Source organism: Spea bombifrons, chromosome 5 (genome assembly GCF_027358695.1).
Source record: "Spea bombifrons isolate aSpeBom1 chromosome 5, aSpeBom1.2.pri, whole genome shotgun sequence".
In the NCBI taxonomy this organism is placed as follows: domain Eukaryota; kingdom Metazoa; phylum Chordata; class Amphibia; order Anura; family Pelobatidae; genus Spea; species Spea bombifrons.
Window position 1 is genome coordinate 30,980,041 of NC_071091.1, and position 17,119 is coordinate 30,997,159.

Consider the following 17,119-nt stretch of genomic DNA (forward strand, 5'->3'; position numbering starts at 1 on the left):
CAAGGCTTCGGACTTCGGAACAGTTTGAGGAATGCTCTTTTCTATTCCAGAATGTCTGCACTCCTCCAGTGCACAAAGCAAGGTCCATAAAGACATGGTTGGATGAGTTTGGTGTGGAAGAACTTGACTAGCCCGCACAGAGCCCTGACCTCAACCCATTCAAACACCTTTGGGATGAACTGGAACAGAGATTATGAGCCAGGCCTTCTCATCCATCACCAGTGCCTGACCTCACAAACGCTGTACTGGCAAAAATACCCTCAGAAACATTCCAAAATCTTGTATGAAGCCTTCTTGGAGGACTGGAAGCTAATATAGTTGCAAGGGGGGGGGCAACTACATATTAATGTCTATATATTTAGAATTCGATTTAATAAAAGTCCCTGTTGGTGTAACGGTGGTCAGGTGTCCCCATACTTTTATCCATATAGCATATATGCCAACTGAACCACCTTCCCACCAACATAGATCAGATTACAGCATATAGGAGGTTAAATCTGCTTGCCTTACTGTATCTCCTAGTAGAGAAGATTCACTGCACATTTATGCCAATAACGGTTATCAACACTCATGGTCCGCATTCCAATGTAATTTATTTACACGATTTAATTCATAAACATATTTTCTACAGTTATATAACATATTGTCACTTCCAGTGTTGCAGAACCATAGGGTACATCCATAATAACCCACACTTTTGTGATAACAGAAAAGAGAAACATTAAAGGAGGAAAGAGGGACGGAATGCATAATTGTCAACATGCACTTGTCTCCTTTATCTTGTTAATTCGCTGGCTCGCTGCCCTTCTCTCCCACTCCTAATCTGGCCTCCAATTAAATATTTTTGCCTTTAGGTCATGTGGTTACGAAACCAATACTGTTCTCATTGAATCTGCCCAAACCAAAAATGGCTGCCTGTGCATCCCATACTCTTCCGACCAGAGTACCGCTGTCAGCTGACAGTCGCCTGACAGGTAGCGGGTAGGAGTGGCATTGTAGTGGGTGGCCGTTTACTCTGTGCCCTAGGCCGAAAGCAAGGGACTAGCGGAGCGGGGAGGGGAACCAACATGGCAGCGTCCAGCGGTAGTCTGTGAATCTGTGTCGGAGCTACGTTATACGCAGACGGCGCGGGGAGGGGGACACTGGGTGGACAGAGTCATCAAGGGCCTTATACCGACGGGCTGTAGTGGTTGGCGTAAGGAGCCATAAGCATTGCTTGGAACTACCGGGCCGCCTCAGTGTGGAGTAGGGGCGGGGAGAAGAGCCCCGGATACAGCGCGCGGCTCCCGGGAGTTAACGTGCAGCTTGCTGTCTAAGCTCAGGTAAATAATGGGTGTAAACATATATATCACATGTTTATTTATGCACACCTCATTCATAAGCTTAGACGTGTCATCATAGATGGATACGTGGGGGACTTGCCCTAGCAAATCAATAATTCATAAACAGTGCGTTTTATGTGCAAATATTGGGCTGAAGCACTATTGATAAAAATGTGGGGGGGGGTTGTGTTTTTATTACTGTACACCCAAGTGGCTCTAAAGTGTATTTACATGCAAATGATCTGCATATTTAAAATAGACTCTGTACTTATTTATTGGGTGGTTTCCTTTGTTATAATCTTGTTTCTTTCAATTAAAAATATTTGCTAGTTTTAGTAAATTGTTTACTTTTTTGATAGTACGCTCACATTGAAAGATGTCTCTGTGCTTATTAATACATAGTGTCATCATTTGCTGGAATGGTTCTGAAGAGGAAGGATGTGATTGCACATTAGATTGCGTTACATTTTATTTACGTAGCGCCAGCAGAATCCGTAGATTTGTTATAGTGAAAATATTTAACGAACAATTTAAAATGGCAATAACACTAACGCGCATACTTACTGCAAGCGAAGGAACGGAGGGGCCCTGCCCTTGCGAGCTTACAATCTATTCAGTCTATACCATTATACCCTCTAGATTACCTTACCTAACAGTTCTTCTTAGTCTGTCGTTTCTAGTTTTGTCATACTCTGCGAATGGATGTCCTGCAAGAAGTGCTGCGTAAATTGTTGGCGCTATATAAACAACAATAATTGTGTTCAGCCGAGCTAGTGGTCATTCGCTCGGAAGTGTCTGATGTCTCTGGGAAATCTTTTCTGATTTTAAAAAAATATGTTTAACGCTAAGTTGTCGAATGGAGCTTTTCATGGATCACGGTCACTGATTGATTAGTTACCGCTCCCCTCCCAGTCCCCTGAACTGACACTTCGCTGTCACTGTTGTTGGTCACGTGAAGGAAATAAGCCTTTCCTAGTGAGGATTAGCAAAGCTTCCTTTCAGTGAGCACTGACAGGTCAGGGTACACAAACAGTAAGGGATCTTAACTAATACAATTACATTCAAAGTCTGGATCTGTTCTGGAAATCTATCATGATGGAGAAGGCAACATTCATTGTTTTGTGTTACATGTAGCAATACTTTGTGTTTATATGTTGTGATGCAGTGTGTCCAGCCTTTTTCTACAAAACATGTTCCATGCCATTTCCTGCCATTAATTGATTTTATGTTTTTGGTCAGCGTCTGTTGCACAAATGCAAGAATCTGCTAGTCTTTCTACATTAATATTTCATAGATGAAAAATTTTTGTACGTTTTTGTACCCCCAGATCGTCTGTTTTTCTCGGGTTGCTGTCATTACACAAATGAGCTTCTACGCTAATCTATGTTGTGATCCTTGTCTGCGAAGCTACTGTAGGATGTTCTATACTATGTACAGAAATAGATTTATCTTCTCCAGTACTTTTGCCCTCTTTGTCGTATTTAGCGACACAAAACATGAAGAATTTTCAGACAGAGAAACTTGGAAGAAAATTACTGTAGTAACCAATGGGGTATTTCTGTTGATTACTCGATTACCTTGTTTTTCAATGGAATAGCATATTTATTTTTGGCCACTGGACAAAGCTTGAAGTTGGCTTTCTTTAGACGTTATAACATGCATTTTTTTTATTTTTTTTTACGTGTGCTCGTTTAGAAATAACATTTTTCAATTTGTTAATGAAGGAGACAGAATTATGCAAGCCATAACTTCCTGAGGCATGATGCTTTCACAAGAGAGACTTCAACATATTTGAAAGATAAACTTGGTAATGATAACTGCTGAGATACATTTGAATTTTAAGTCTTAAAAAAAAATGTACTCATTTTTTTAAGTAGTTCTTCTTAACTGATGTCTTGGACATTGGGATGATTTTTTTATTTATTTACTGGCTCAGTCCTTGTGAATAAGCAGATTGAGTCATGATATGAGCTGTATTTTTTCCATCCGTTGGAAATCTGGTCTTGGATTGGATCATATCATTGCTGTGTTGTTGATGACGAAGCACATATTAACTTGCTATAGGTCCCCGAACAACGTACTTTGAAGTTTATTAACATGGTTATTTTTATGAGTTTGGAAGTGTCAGTTTAGGTGAACATAGTGTTCTAGGAACGAAGCATATACTCATTGCCTGTAGACACTTACTGCTCTTCTATGTGAATTCCGGAGCTTCTGTGTAATTAGAAGCAGTAATGCTATTATACAGAAATATGCATAATAGTAAAAAAAATTACAGTTTCACTTTGTATGCTCGAAGCATGAAGAACGAGTAATGTTGCCATTTGTGTATAGTATATGAATTACTACCTTTGAGTTATGAGAAGGTATTTCATTTGACTTGATAAAATTACACCCGTTTTCCACCATGTGCTTTAGCCCAGCTAATATTCATGACCTGTGGATCTTGGACCAATGAAGGCTACACACATTTTTTCTGCTTCTCTCCTGACAATTTATCGCTATACTTTACTTGAACAGTAGGTCTGAGATCCTTCTTCCTAACACTATATATTATTTAAAATAATGTTAACAAGGATATTGTCTCTTGAGAGACCAATGCAATTCTGAAGAACTGCACACTTAAGCATCTCTCATATTTTCCAAATGTTTTCTAAAGAGGGAATGTTCTATATGCTTTTTTGTAGGCGGCCTTAAACTACATCATGTTTATTTGTCTGTGGTACAGAAAACGTGATGGTTTTAGGTTTTGCCTTATATTTTATTAGAGATTTTAATGTGGTCTAGCTCTGTAACCTTAGCCTACTCTACTAGACAAACACCATCATACTGCCTGTGGGAAACAAAATAATGGCTTACCCATCTGGACACTGTGACTAATGAAAGTCTTTGGAGAGATGGACTACATTAGCATAGTCATAAAGGATCTGCTCAGTGCCGTGTTTTAGCAGGGATCACCAAAATATCACATGACTGAAAAAAATGGTAGCCCCAGGTCTGCAGTTGAAAGAAGTTTATAGGAGCAAAGTGAGATAAAATCAGGTGTCCGTGCTAACCTACATTACTGTATAACATGCTCAGGGAGAATATACCACTGTATATCCGCTTACATAGTAATTCCAAAATATTCGGTTTTGGTTTAATGTCTGGTTAGAGTACCAGTTTTCTTAACAATTGATCTCAGAAATAATCATAAATTAAGAGATGTGGTTACAAACAAAAACAAAAAAAGATCGTTTTATATACATCTGCATGTGGTGGGCCATGAAGTTAACATCAGAATGGTAATTGGGAAGCAGATTTTTCAAGTAGTTGTCGGAATCTTGCAGGTTCCTCTTGACTTTTTATTTCATATCCTTCTGCTATTTCTGCTTTACCTTGTGATAATGTTGGCTTGAGTGGTTCAGAGCACTGATGCTAAATTTTAAACTGATCTGGGGCGAGTCCCTTCTTCATACCTCTGCCCCCATGTCCATGTTAATACTCACTGAAAAACTATGCAAAAACCAAGATGCTGATTTCTGTATTATCCTTACTAGTGTTGTCTAGTCTCTTAATCATTGTAATTTATCATTGGTCATCCATTGGTACCTAAAACATGGCATAGGTATAACAATATTGATCTAGGGTCTACAAACATCCCTTGATAGCTGTTTATGATAGCATGAGAAACCTACTTTTTTAAATTAATGTTTTACTTTATTTGTTGCTTGGGTTAGCTACATAAAAATATATACATAACCCCACTCCTTTACTCCTTACCAAAGTTAAGTAAGTGAATTATTAACATAATAGTCAAGACACACTGCATACCATCTCCTCCACCTTCCTTGATCTTGCGTGCCAGCATGTTTAGCATGCCCATGTGCTATTGTATGTTTTGCCTTGTAAACGCTGACTGTTGAGAGCCCTTCTCCTGGATGAGTGTCACAACTACAATAAATCTACAGATAATCTTCTTCTTAAAATGACGTTAAGTGATCCTGTAAAGCCAGTTAGCCACACTACTACTTTTTTGCTATTAACAATCTACTTTGAAATACACTTTTTCCTAGTTTTGATTTCTAAATGCTTGAATATTTTTCTTTAAGAATTAAAAAAAAAAAGGTGTTCTGGCGTGAAGTATTTGTTTTTTTTTCTTTTGGGACACTATAGCTCCTGGATGGAGCATGCTGTTTGACCTTTGTATTGGTCCAAAAGACCATTTTGTTAAACCAGTATTACCCTTTCCCTGTTTTGCAACACAAAACTACCGTATTTGCTCGATTATAAGACGACCCTGATCATAAGACGACCCCCCCAAAATCTGAATATCAATTTATGAAAAAAAGCCTGAATATAAGACGACCCTATAGGAAAAAAGTTTTACCAGTAAATGTTAATTCATGTAAACTATGTGAACAATTTTTTTTTAATAAAAGATATGATTGAGAAAAATATTTTGTTTTTTTTTTTCAACCTGCCCCCCCAGTTATGCACATCTGCCCCCTGGCTTGCCACTCTGCCCCAGAAATTCCTTATACCCCCTATATGCCACTGTGCCCCATGATATGCCTTTTAACCCTCTAAATTCCACAGTGCCCCATGATATGCCTTTTGACCCCCTATGTGGCACTCTGCCTCCAGAATTGCCTTATACCCCTATATGCCACTCTGGTATAAAAGGCATTTCACAGAGAACTCTGCCTCCAGAAATGCCTTATGCCCCCCATTAAACACCCCCCCCTCCTCCAAACTTACTGGAGCTTCTGAGTGCGTAGTCCGGGCAGCGTGTAGAGCTCTACGCGATTCGCGTAGACAACTTCCGCTGCAGCCGGGAGGAGGTGCGGTTAACAGCGGGGATAGTCTGCGTCCATCGCACAGACCTTCCCCGGCTGTCAGAGATCACGGGGAACTCTGATCTCTGACAGCCGGAGAAAGTCTGCGCGATGGACGCACACATCCCCCGCCGCTAACCGCATCTCCTCCCGGCTGCAGCGGAAGTTGTCTACGCGAATCGCGTAGAGCTCTACACGCTGCCCGGTGCTTAGTCCGGGCAGCGCGTAGAGCTCTACGCGAATCGAGTAGAGCTCTACACTCTGCCCGGACTAAGGACCGGGGACTCAGAAGTACCGGTAAGTTGGGGGGGGGGGGAGAGAGATCCAGGTCTGGATCTTAGTCTCAAAGTCAGACCTCATTTGAGGTCTGATTAGAAGACGACCTCGATTATAAGACGAGGGGTATTTTTCAGAGCATTTGCTCTGGAAAAAACCTTGTCTTATAATCGAGCAAATACGGTACATTAGAGGATTTGGAACCATAATAATTTATGATATTTGACTGCCACTTCCTGCTTACAAGCCACACAATATGGGTTGATATTGTGGTAGATTTGTGTCACATTTTTGTGACCTAAACATTTTGTGACACCATAGTTTGCCACTTGTTTTATTTGACGTATGTACACAATTATTTTAAACATACATTAATTCAGGTGTAAAAAATGCCTCCCCCTCATCAAAATAGGGTCAGCTCAATGAAAGGGATTATTAATGTCCAATGTAAACAGTCAGGTCTGATGTTTATTGGAAAACAGTTGTTGACGCATAACAACTTGGAAAGAGTTAAACACCACTCGTAGCGCCATATTCAGCTTTTGCGTAGCAATAGTTGAAATCATCTAGTAAGTGAAAATTGACTCTAACAACATCCAGGTACCTTCAGATGGAAACCACTGTTCTATAAGAATAAAAGAAATACTTGTCAAAAAGAACCTGGATGTTCCATATGAGTTCTGGAACAATGTATTTTTTTTATAAAGGTTCTGGAAACACATAATGTGTATAACACATACATTTATACTTGTGGCATGATATGTATAAGCAGAATTGCAACAATTGACATTATAGGCCCCTCACTCTATGCTTAAAGTTTGGTTGCACCCACATCTAGCCATTCCTCTATATACTACTGTTGTACTAAGCATAGCAAATTCTGTGAACCACTAATATAGGTTAAGAAAAGCAAACATTTCTGTACTATACTATTAAACATGATCAGCAATCACACTCCTATCATGCCCAGGCAGTCAGCACATGCTAGAACCTGGGCATATTAGAAGTGTGATTACAGGCTCCCTATGTCGTGCCAACCCCCCCCTGGCCCCTCCACACACATTCACTCATATACTCATTCATTCCCTTAATCACACATACTTGCTCATACAGTCTCCCCCACCCCCATTACCTGAACTGCAGATCTCTCAGTAGACTACTGCAGAGGCCCTACTGCTTCCTCTCGAACTACTTCTCTGGCCCTGCCCCCTGGGGAAGAGAAGGAAAGAGAAGGAACAGAGCAGAGTCATGTGACTCTGCTGGGTTCCTGCTTTTCCTGACCGGTACAAGAGACGCTGCTAGCACAGTGTGCGACCAATGCGCAGGTAAGCAGCCCAGCCCCTGAGGACGATTATTTTCGGACGTTTTTTATTTCGGCATTTTGCTGATAATGCCCTTTTCGGCCGATATATTTCAGCCACCGATATATAATTTTCAATCCGTTGACATGCTTTTGCTTATTTTGTAATGTAGATATGAACACTAGTGAAAATTATTACGTAGGTGAACATTCACAGCGGGCTGAAGTGTCAGCAAAGTTTCACATAGCTAGTGCTTTCCCATGTGTATCATTGCTTATACTGTAGAGTAAATATTAAAGACCTTTGAACAGAGACTTCTTTACAAACAGAGTTCTTAAGCAATTGGTCCCCTTAAAACTGCCAGAGTTTCATGTAGTTAAGTCTTGTAATTTGACAGTGATGTTATTAGAATGCTACTACAAATAGTATGCTCATCTGCTTGTGTTATAATAGAATATGCACATTTGCTTGTATAATAAATTGCAATATCTGGCAGGTATAATGTATATAACACCACTGCATATCCCTCAAGAGTCCCAATACCCATCTCTCTCTCTCCTTAATTCAGCTCTGCTCATTTTCTTCCTTAATTATATTTAGATCATTCATATAGCTTCATTCTTCACCTTTCCTTCTTGACTTGGTTTTTCTTCTATCTAGCCACACCTTCATTGATTTATTTTTAATAACCCATGGTAGAGTAGGTTGTGCAGAGCCAATATGCTTTGCATCATTATTAAAACATAATTAGTTAATTGCTGGTCACGCTTTCTGTGCAATCCCTCTGTGCTCCAAATAAAAAGTTATGCTGGGACCGTAACGCTTTTACAACTTTGTTATGGGGCCTTAGACAATTTTTTTCTGAGATAGGAAGAAATAATCATGCAATCAATTGCAATGAAATTAATTCTCTCTGGCCAAGTGCATTCTCGGAAACATATTTGAAAGTTTCTTGTATGCTTTGTTAAAATATATAATAAATTTACTGCCTCGTGATTATTAGTTGGCAAGATGCTTCTGCTCCACTCTAGTACCTACTTGCATTTCCATAGTTATGGAACTATGGAATGGAATAGTTATGGAATCTCCATTAATTACATGTAAAGGAATAGATACTGAATTTAAAATGTTAAATTTTGCAGTTCAGTCATGTGCTAGATCAAAAGGCTACTGTTACATACACACCCAAAGCTACTCTAAAATATTTTGTTTGGTAGTAACTGTTGCTGATGAAAATGTCTTCATTTTAGGTTTCGATGCAAAATGAACATCATTAGAGAGAACAAGGATCTGGCCTGTTTCTATACTACAAAGCATTCCTGGAGGGGAAAGTAAGTTATTTTTAATAAGTTTCTTTTGGTCTTTGTTAATGTTTCAGGCAAATAAAGTGTTTCTGATAGTTATATTTTTTGGTCTATTCGCTAAAAGAGGGCAAGAGAGTTGGAGGAGAGCTGCAGTTTCATCTCACTGGCTCACTTCACATTTTGAAGGGACAACTCCTGTTAGCTTCTGTGACCTTCTGTTCCAAGAATAGCATGGTTGGCCCTGTACAAAGTGAGATTTCTTAAGTCACCTCATTCCAGAAATGTGCAGTTAATGGCAACCAGGCATTTAGAGCTCATTTAACACTTGCCTCCTAAGCTTAAACATTATTACTGGATTTCGACACCAGAAACCTAGACCAGGACATGGTAGGAAAAAAAAAAGTAAATAAAATGTGACATTATGTAATGATTCTCCAATTCAAAAGGAGCCATGCAGTTACCATTATCTTCCAAAAGTTAAGTTAAAATACTGCCATATAAAATACCCATGGGGTATCTAGCGTTACAAAAATGTATGGTTTGATGGGGTGAATTGAATTGGCCGGGTTCAAAGATGTCCCAAATAGGACCATGGACACAGCCTAACCAGATGTCAAAAAGTTGAAAAACTGAATTGCACATTTCCCAGATGTTGCCATTTAGCACTCCAAAAACATGACAAGCCAATGTACTGGTGGTATTACTGTACTTGGGAGGTGAGGTTGAACACATATTAGGGTCAAAAAATGATTACAGCAAACTTTCTCAAAGACTGGTTAAAAATGCGTGCATGGAAATAAATTACTAACATTTTCAGTATTCTGGGGTGTCTAGTTTTTCAAATATATGTGGTATGATGGGGATAAATTCAGTTGGCCGGATTCAGAGATATTCAAGTAGAATATGGGGGCAGGATCAGGATTACAAGGTTTGGAAAAAAAAATGGTTTGGAAATAGCAATACACTACTTGAACTTATTGCCATACAACATTGGGTATTTTTAAATTCACGACAAATATTATCTATTTTGCATGTTTTTTCATTAGCCTTTGTAGATGAGTAAAAGATTTTTTAAATAAAATTCAGAAAAGTGCCTTTCTTTTTCAATTTTTCACAATTTAATTTTTTTATGGAAAATTAGATATGATCAATATAATGTCTAAAGAAATCCCTTTTTGTCCTGAAAAAAAACCCAATATATAACTTGTGTGGGAACACTAAATGAGAGAGAAGGAAATAACAGCTAAGCACGAGCACCGTAAAAACAGCCTCAGTTACGAAGGATACAAAAAGAAAAATACAGCTTGTCATTAAGGGGCTAACTGAACACCAGGTGGTAATATAATCAAATAAAAAACATGATTCGGGAAGAAAAAAAGCTGGCTTCCAATTTTTTTTTGGCTGTTTTTAAACCAAGTTTGTCGATCCCTGCATTACTGAATCTGACTTTACTACCCATGTTAGCTTGTGATTTCCACTTTGAAGAATTCACATCATGGGATCTGTTGATACCAAGTAAAATTAATAGCTGTTTTGTAGAAGGATTCTATTTTTATATTTTAATTTTTGCGTTCATTAAGTGCTGAATTCTGTCATGGCACATGTTGCAGTACGTGCTTTTATACAAATATTTATTCTGTTCACAGTTTTTGAATTTGAGCATTTCATAAATAAAAGATATAGATGAACAGTTTCCCGAGTGACTCATTAGATAATGAATAAATTAATGGTGAATAACAGAAAAACGCTCTGTGGTGCATAGGGAGGTGGGGACTGTTCAATGCATTTCTTCAATAGAATATTGATACCCTGTGATTAAACTGGAAAAGCTTACAGGTGTGGATAGTGGCATCCTAAATACATTGCCCAAACTAGCTCTATTCTACTGTAGATCAGTGTAAAATTTTGATAGGTACTTAATAATGACTACTAATCAGGGTGACCGCATCGGCCATGTTTTCCAGGACATGTATATGTTTTTCATATTGATGACCAGTGCAGGTAATGTGCTGCCCTGCAGTAATTGGGATGTATAGACTCATGTAAGGGAACCAATTAGTCAGTTATACGTCATCCATACTGCAGGACAACACTTTATCTGGGCTGGACAGCAATATGTAAAAAGTATATATATGTGTCCTGAAAAACATGGCCGATGTGGTCACTATACTAATGTTTTAATAAATGTTTATGAATTTTAGGGATGCTCATAGATTTGCAGCTACTATACCTTATTATACATACTAATAATGGAAACAAATATTTTGTGGCTAATAGAGTGTTAGTGAAGCACTTAAGCAAACCTATACATAAATTGTGGCCCCTTGTATATAATACAAATGAGTTCCAGTTTTAAGACATGAAAGATGTTTCCTAGTTGTGAAAAGAAGAACAAGATGAGTTAAATATGGTAATTAAGTGTTCTAGTATATAAAGGCCAATTCTAGAATCATTCCTGCATTGCTAGCCTGCTACTTAGACTTTTCATGCGGAGCTGTGTTTAAAGCAGCAGTGCGCAGTATGACTACTTGATATCTCAAGCTTCAACTAGTAAAATCACACTTCCAATCGAAATAATGTATTAATCCCCTCCGTGTCAGTTGGTGATGAGATTATGTAGTCATCTGCATGTACTGCAACATGCATCCCAAGTATATTTGTTTAGGAAAGGCAGCCTAGCGGAAGAAGAAAATAAGACAGGAGTGGCATTTTCTAACTACAGTAGAAAAATAACAGAAAGGGGCTAGTGTCCATGTCTTTTCCTGTTGTGTAGCCTGTTACATGAGCCAAATGCTGTGTCAGCGGTTAGGTCACTGAAGCATACTGTTCTGTTTACTGTATTAAGATGGGGAAAGTGGAAATTTTATTTTTTAGTTATGTATAGAAAAAATGCCCTTGTGCGGTATCCTTTCTATTACTTTGCAGGTACTTTAATATGCATTCAGTAAAACCTTGTTTTTTTTAAAAAAAATCTTCTAAAAGCCGTAAGTGAGGTCAAGGGAAAGGGGCAAATGCATATGGGGCATTTTTTAAATGACTAATCTGCTATCATATGCATTAATGTGCAAATAATGGATGGAGGGCCCTTTTATTAGTGCTTATTTCCAGCATTAGTAATGGCAGTGATATTTTTATAATGTAATCTGATATTAACTTGATTTCAGATTTTCTTTTCTCTATTGCTTAATTTGCTATAATTTAATGTCACTTTTTTTGGTCCACACCATTCACACTCTTTACACCCTCAATAAACCCTAGAGTAGCTTGTCCATGGTACCATTGCGGCGGCTTTGGCACAAAACGATGCTTTCCTAAAACAAAATTAACCCCTTAACAACCAATGACGTACTACGCCATGGCATTAAATGATCTTAGAAACAGTGTTGCTGTAATATCTACATATTGAGGCATTCATCAACCCCCAAAACTGATCCTGGGACCTTGTGTGATCCCTCCTCGGAGCATCCACGTGCTCCATATACAATATGGTAGCAGATACCTGCTATAATGGTGTTGCTGAAATACTACCAGGATGCACTACGGAGAGCAACCACAAGCATCATAGGGAAAGACCCTAATGAGAACGCTGAGCTCCCCTTGCAGGATAAATACAGGTACTGCATTCAACCATAAAAGTTAAGGAGGCCGGCTGCCTAATCACAATGTGAGTAATATATAAAATAATACAAATAGATAAAAATTTTAAAAAAAAAGGGTAACGTAAAAAATATTCTCCAGTGATGTCACCATCAGGAGAACTATCCAGTTCCAACAAAATGGAAAAAAAAAAAAAAAATGTATGGTTTGATCAGATAAATTGAATTGGCCGTGTTCAAAGATGTCCCAAATATTATATTATATGGGTGCAGACTGACCAAATGTCAGAATTCAAAAGAAAAAATGGAGACCTTCCAAATGTAGCTTTTTCAGCACCCAACAAACCTATGCATGTGTGGTATCACTGTACTCAGGAGATTTTGCTAAATTGGCATTTTGTGTTGAAGTGACATATACCAGAACCTTTAAATTCATACCTGAAGTACAATGTGTGCAAAAACAATTACTACCACTAACCTTGACAAAGGCTGGTATAATTATTGCATGGAAAATGTTAATACCCTGATGTGTCTAGTTTAAACAAATATTTTGTTTGATTGGGGTCAATTAAATTGACTGGCTTCAAAGATTTCCCAAATAGGACATGGGGCAAGATTTGGGAAAAAAATGGTTTTGAAATAGCAAATCATTACTAGTACTTATTGCCCTATAACTTGCAAAAAGACATAAAAACATTTGGATATTTCTAAACGCAAGACAAATATTAGAATCTAATTAGCAGGTTTTTCTTATTAGCCTTTTTATATGAGTAACAGATTTTTTAAATAAAGGTCATGGTTTTTTTTATAGTAAATTCAAAACATGATGTGATCAAAATAATGGCATCTAAAGAAAGGCCTTCTTGTCCTGAAAGAGAACCTAATATATAACTTATGTAGGTATATTAAATGATAGAGAGGGGTCACAAAGGGTACAAAAAAGATAAAAACAGCCCGTTCCTTAGCGGGTTAAAGAACTTGTGGGAATGAAAATCGGATTAGAGTGAGATAGTACCAAAGAAATACCTAGTTGCTTCTCCAGAAAGATGCTTATCAAATTTTTATAATTTGTTGTAAAGACTTGTTGTCTTTGATATGGAGTTACTGTTAGAGATATTGTAAGAAGGTAGAACAACTGCCTATACTGCTGAATTCACATGTTTATCCAAATGCAGAATTAGATTAATCATTCCTAATGTTACAGGATAGTTAATCTGTTCCCAAAATAATTATTTAAAAATGTCAAATTTTGCCTTGTCTACAAGGGATACACAATTATCATGTGACAGATAGCAATGGTTTGCTTCTATAGGCTGAATCTACTAGATTTAACAATAGCAGGAAGGTTTTGCATTGTACTGTGCACTAACCCTGGTGATAACAGGAAGCATATTTTGTCATCATTTCTTGCTTCACTAGTAGCCACATATACTTTTTAACTTCAAACCTAGTACCAAATATTATTATTATTATTATAATCTTTTATTTATATAGCGCCAATAATTTACGCAGCGCTTCTTACAAATATATTATATATTTATTATATATTTAAGGGGTATGACAAGACTAGAATTGATAGACTAAGACAAACTGATACATTAGTGGGAGAGAGCGCTGCTCGCAAGCTTACGATCTGTTACAATCTGTTACTCAACCTATAAAAGCAATATGTAGAAATGTTGAGCGACCCCTCTATGTCGCTGGCATTTGTGCATCTGCATTTTTAATCTGTTTTTTTTAAGCATGTACATGCCTTTGTATAGCTACATGTATTTCGACATTAGCTGTGCTAGTAAACTATTTCACTCAAATATTTTCCCTTTTTAAGACTAAGTAAGGGTTGCATGATATATTAAAAATATGTTCTGCTTTTACAAAACTTAGTTCTGAATAAAGCATACAAGTTAGACTGTGTATTATCCCTGAGATTTTATGGTGCATTAAGGTGCCTGTGTAGATAAGATACTAGTAACTTTGAGTTCAGTCATAAGGCAAAGTTTTGGTTTCATTAAAAAGCTTCTCTAAATAGTAATAATTATAATTGACGACCTGTTTTTTTTATTCTGTTACAGGTATAAAAGAGTATTTTCTATTGGAACACATGCTATAACTACATATAACCCCAATACTCTCGAAGTTACAAATCAGGTGTGTATATGTTTCTTCTTCAATATTTTATATAATATAATATTTTATTTTTGCTGTGCATGTTTTATACAGTGACAGGAGAGTCTACTTCCCTATTAACCCTTGATTGTAAAACTGACTTGATGTAAAATGTCTTAGATCACTGAAAATGGCAGAATGCAGAGGGAGGAATCCAACCATAGTTTCTTCTAGCCACGGGTGGTAGCAATTTTCTACAAGTGTTATGGAACAGCAACTTGCATAATGCTATGTTTGCCATAGATGCAATCATTTTTGTTTAAAAATGCTTACTGACCATCCTTGGATTTGATTTTCCTCAACAATTTAAGAACTAGATATTCGTTACCTAATCCCAAATGTTATTATTACAGTACAACGTGAAAGTGTTAAGTTAAACCAGGTTGTCCTGAGCTGTCCCTTCTTTTAGACACAGGTCCTAGATCACATCTGGAATAATACTACTATGATCGGTGGGTGCTTTGAGCATCTACCACCCTCGTCCCAATAAATGAAATAAAATCAGAACATTTGTAATTAATTTCATATTGTGTTTTCACACGTTCATAGTGTTTTTTTCCTCGTATTGTAATTCCTGTTTCAGTGACTTATGACTTTTTTATGTTGGGATCCAGATATATCAGCTTTAGGAAAACCCATATCTTGTGTTTATATACGGTAATAGTTAAATCAAATGAGGTTAACACCAAACAGTCTAACTAACAGTCTAAAAAAATTGGTTGACTTGATATTTCAAACACAGCCAATCCTAAATAAGGCCCTGTCTGTCATGACCCATATTTTGATTAATTGTACATGCAAAAGCATAATTTTATTCAACAAATGTAAAAAAAAAAATCCTTATTTATTGTTGAGTTTCTAACCGAGTAATTGTTTTCTTATGGATTTTCAGTGGCCTTATGGAGACATTTGCGGTATCAGCCCTGTGGGTAAAGGGCAAGGAACGGAATTTGCTCTTACTTTTCGGAAAGGCAGTGGGAAGAAATCTGAAACACTAAAGTTTTCTACAGAGCACAGAACAGAACTTCTCACTGAAGCACTGGTAAGATTTTTCAAAGGCTGGCCTTTAGAAATAGTTATTTACTTGTAAAAAATGAATGATCACAATAACACGTATGTGTATATAATAAAGTGTTTTTAAAAAATAACATTCACAATTTTACAGGTAAATTATATAATGCCAGTGCGAATGAGAAAATACCAAGAATATATTCATTAATTGGTTTGTAAGCCACTCCTATAGGATTCTGAAGTATTTTTGTTTAGTTTTCTTCTCTCTCTCTTTTTTTTTTTTTTTTTTAAACACTTATGCTATCTAACAAATTCCACACTAGCAACCCACCATCACATCAACCCCGGCAACGTGGGAGCGAATTTAACAGATTATGTACCTGGTACGTCACAGGTCCTGTGGGATTATTTTATTATGACATACCTGGTACGTCATCAGTCCCAAAGAGTTAAAGTGTTACTCATTTAAGAACAGCAGAAATAAGTTTGAGATTTTTTCTGCTGGTTACGCATTCCCTGAAAACATCATGGATGAGGCAAAATATAACATGATTAATGAATTATTCCTGGGAAGGCTTTGGGACATTCATCAGTACTAGACTTTTTTTAACTTTACATTGTTATAAAGGGTTAAATTCAGCATGCTAGAATAAGGTTTTTTTCTTAACATTGTTTTCACAATGGAAGTTAATAAATGTAAGTAAAACAAAGCTATTATGCTGTAAACTTGTTGGTAACCTGCCAATTGTAGTAAAAAGGTTTAGATTCAGAACAAGATAACAAAACAATACAGACTGGTGGTATAATCATCGTAGAATAAGTCATGTTGAAAGTTTGTGCAAAAAACCCAAAACGTTTTAACAAGAATGCTCAATGAAAAGTGAAAAGATTTGGCAATTTATGCTTTGTCCCCCCTCAAAACAGATGTTTTTTTTTTTTTTGGTTTTTAACAAGACTTAACCCCATAATTTCTTTCCCACAGCGATTCCGAACAGACTTCGCTGAAGGAAAGATTACTGGAAGGGTGAGTAAATGTTTTTGACGTTTTTGACGTTATTTAAGATGCAAAGAAAACGTTATTATTTAAGATGCAAAGAAAACCCAACTTTTTACATAGTTGTAGACGTACTTTTTCTACCACAGGGTACTGGTAAATGGACCGTAAATAATTTCCGTTACAACAGTCTAGTCTTAATTCTGACCTTGAGAAACCTCATGGAGCAGACAGGTAGATCCTATCTATCCTAAAATATTTGAGCTGTATGGGTGAATTCTGACTCCCAACAATACAAACACACATATGCTGGGTTGGCTCTTTAACATATA

General features: G+C 37.2%; 1 protein-coding gene across 2 annotated transcripts in view; it reads left to right on the top strand.

Moving 5' to 3' along the window:
- The first annotated feature begins 1,117 nt into the window (after positions 1-1,117).
- Positions 1,118-17,119, top strand: part of DNAJC13 (DnaJ heat shock protein family (Hsp40) member C13) — a 57,403-nt gene continuing 41,401 nt past the window's right edge. For both annotated transcript variants that reach the window (XR_008354249.1, XM_053466329.1), the window contains exons 1-5: positions 1,118-1,322; positions 8,967-9,047; positions 14,689-14,764; positions 15,675-15,824; positions 16,776-16,817. Coding sequence is in view for 1 of the 2 variants with exons in the window: in XM_053466329.1 (XP_053322304.1) it covers positions 8,980-9,047; positions 14,689-14,764; positions 15,675-15,824; positions 16,776-16,817 (336 nt within the window). In the remaining variant the exon portion in view is untranslated. The remainder of the gene's footprint in view (positions 1,323-8,966; positions 9,048-14,688; positions 14,765-15,674; positions 15,825-16,775; positions 16,818-17,119) is intronic.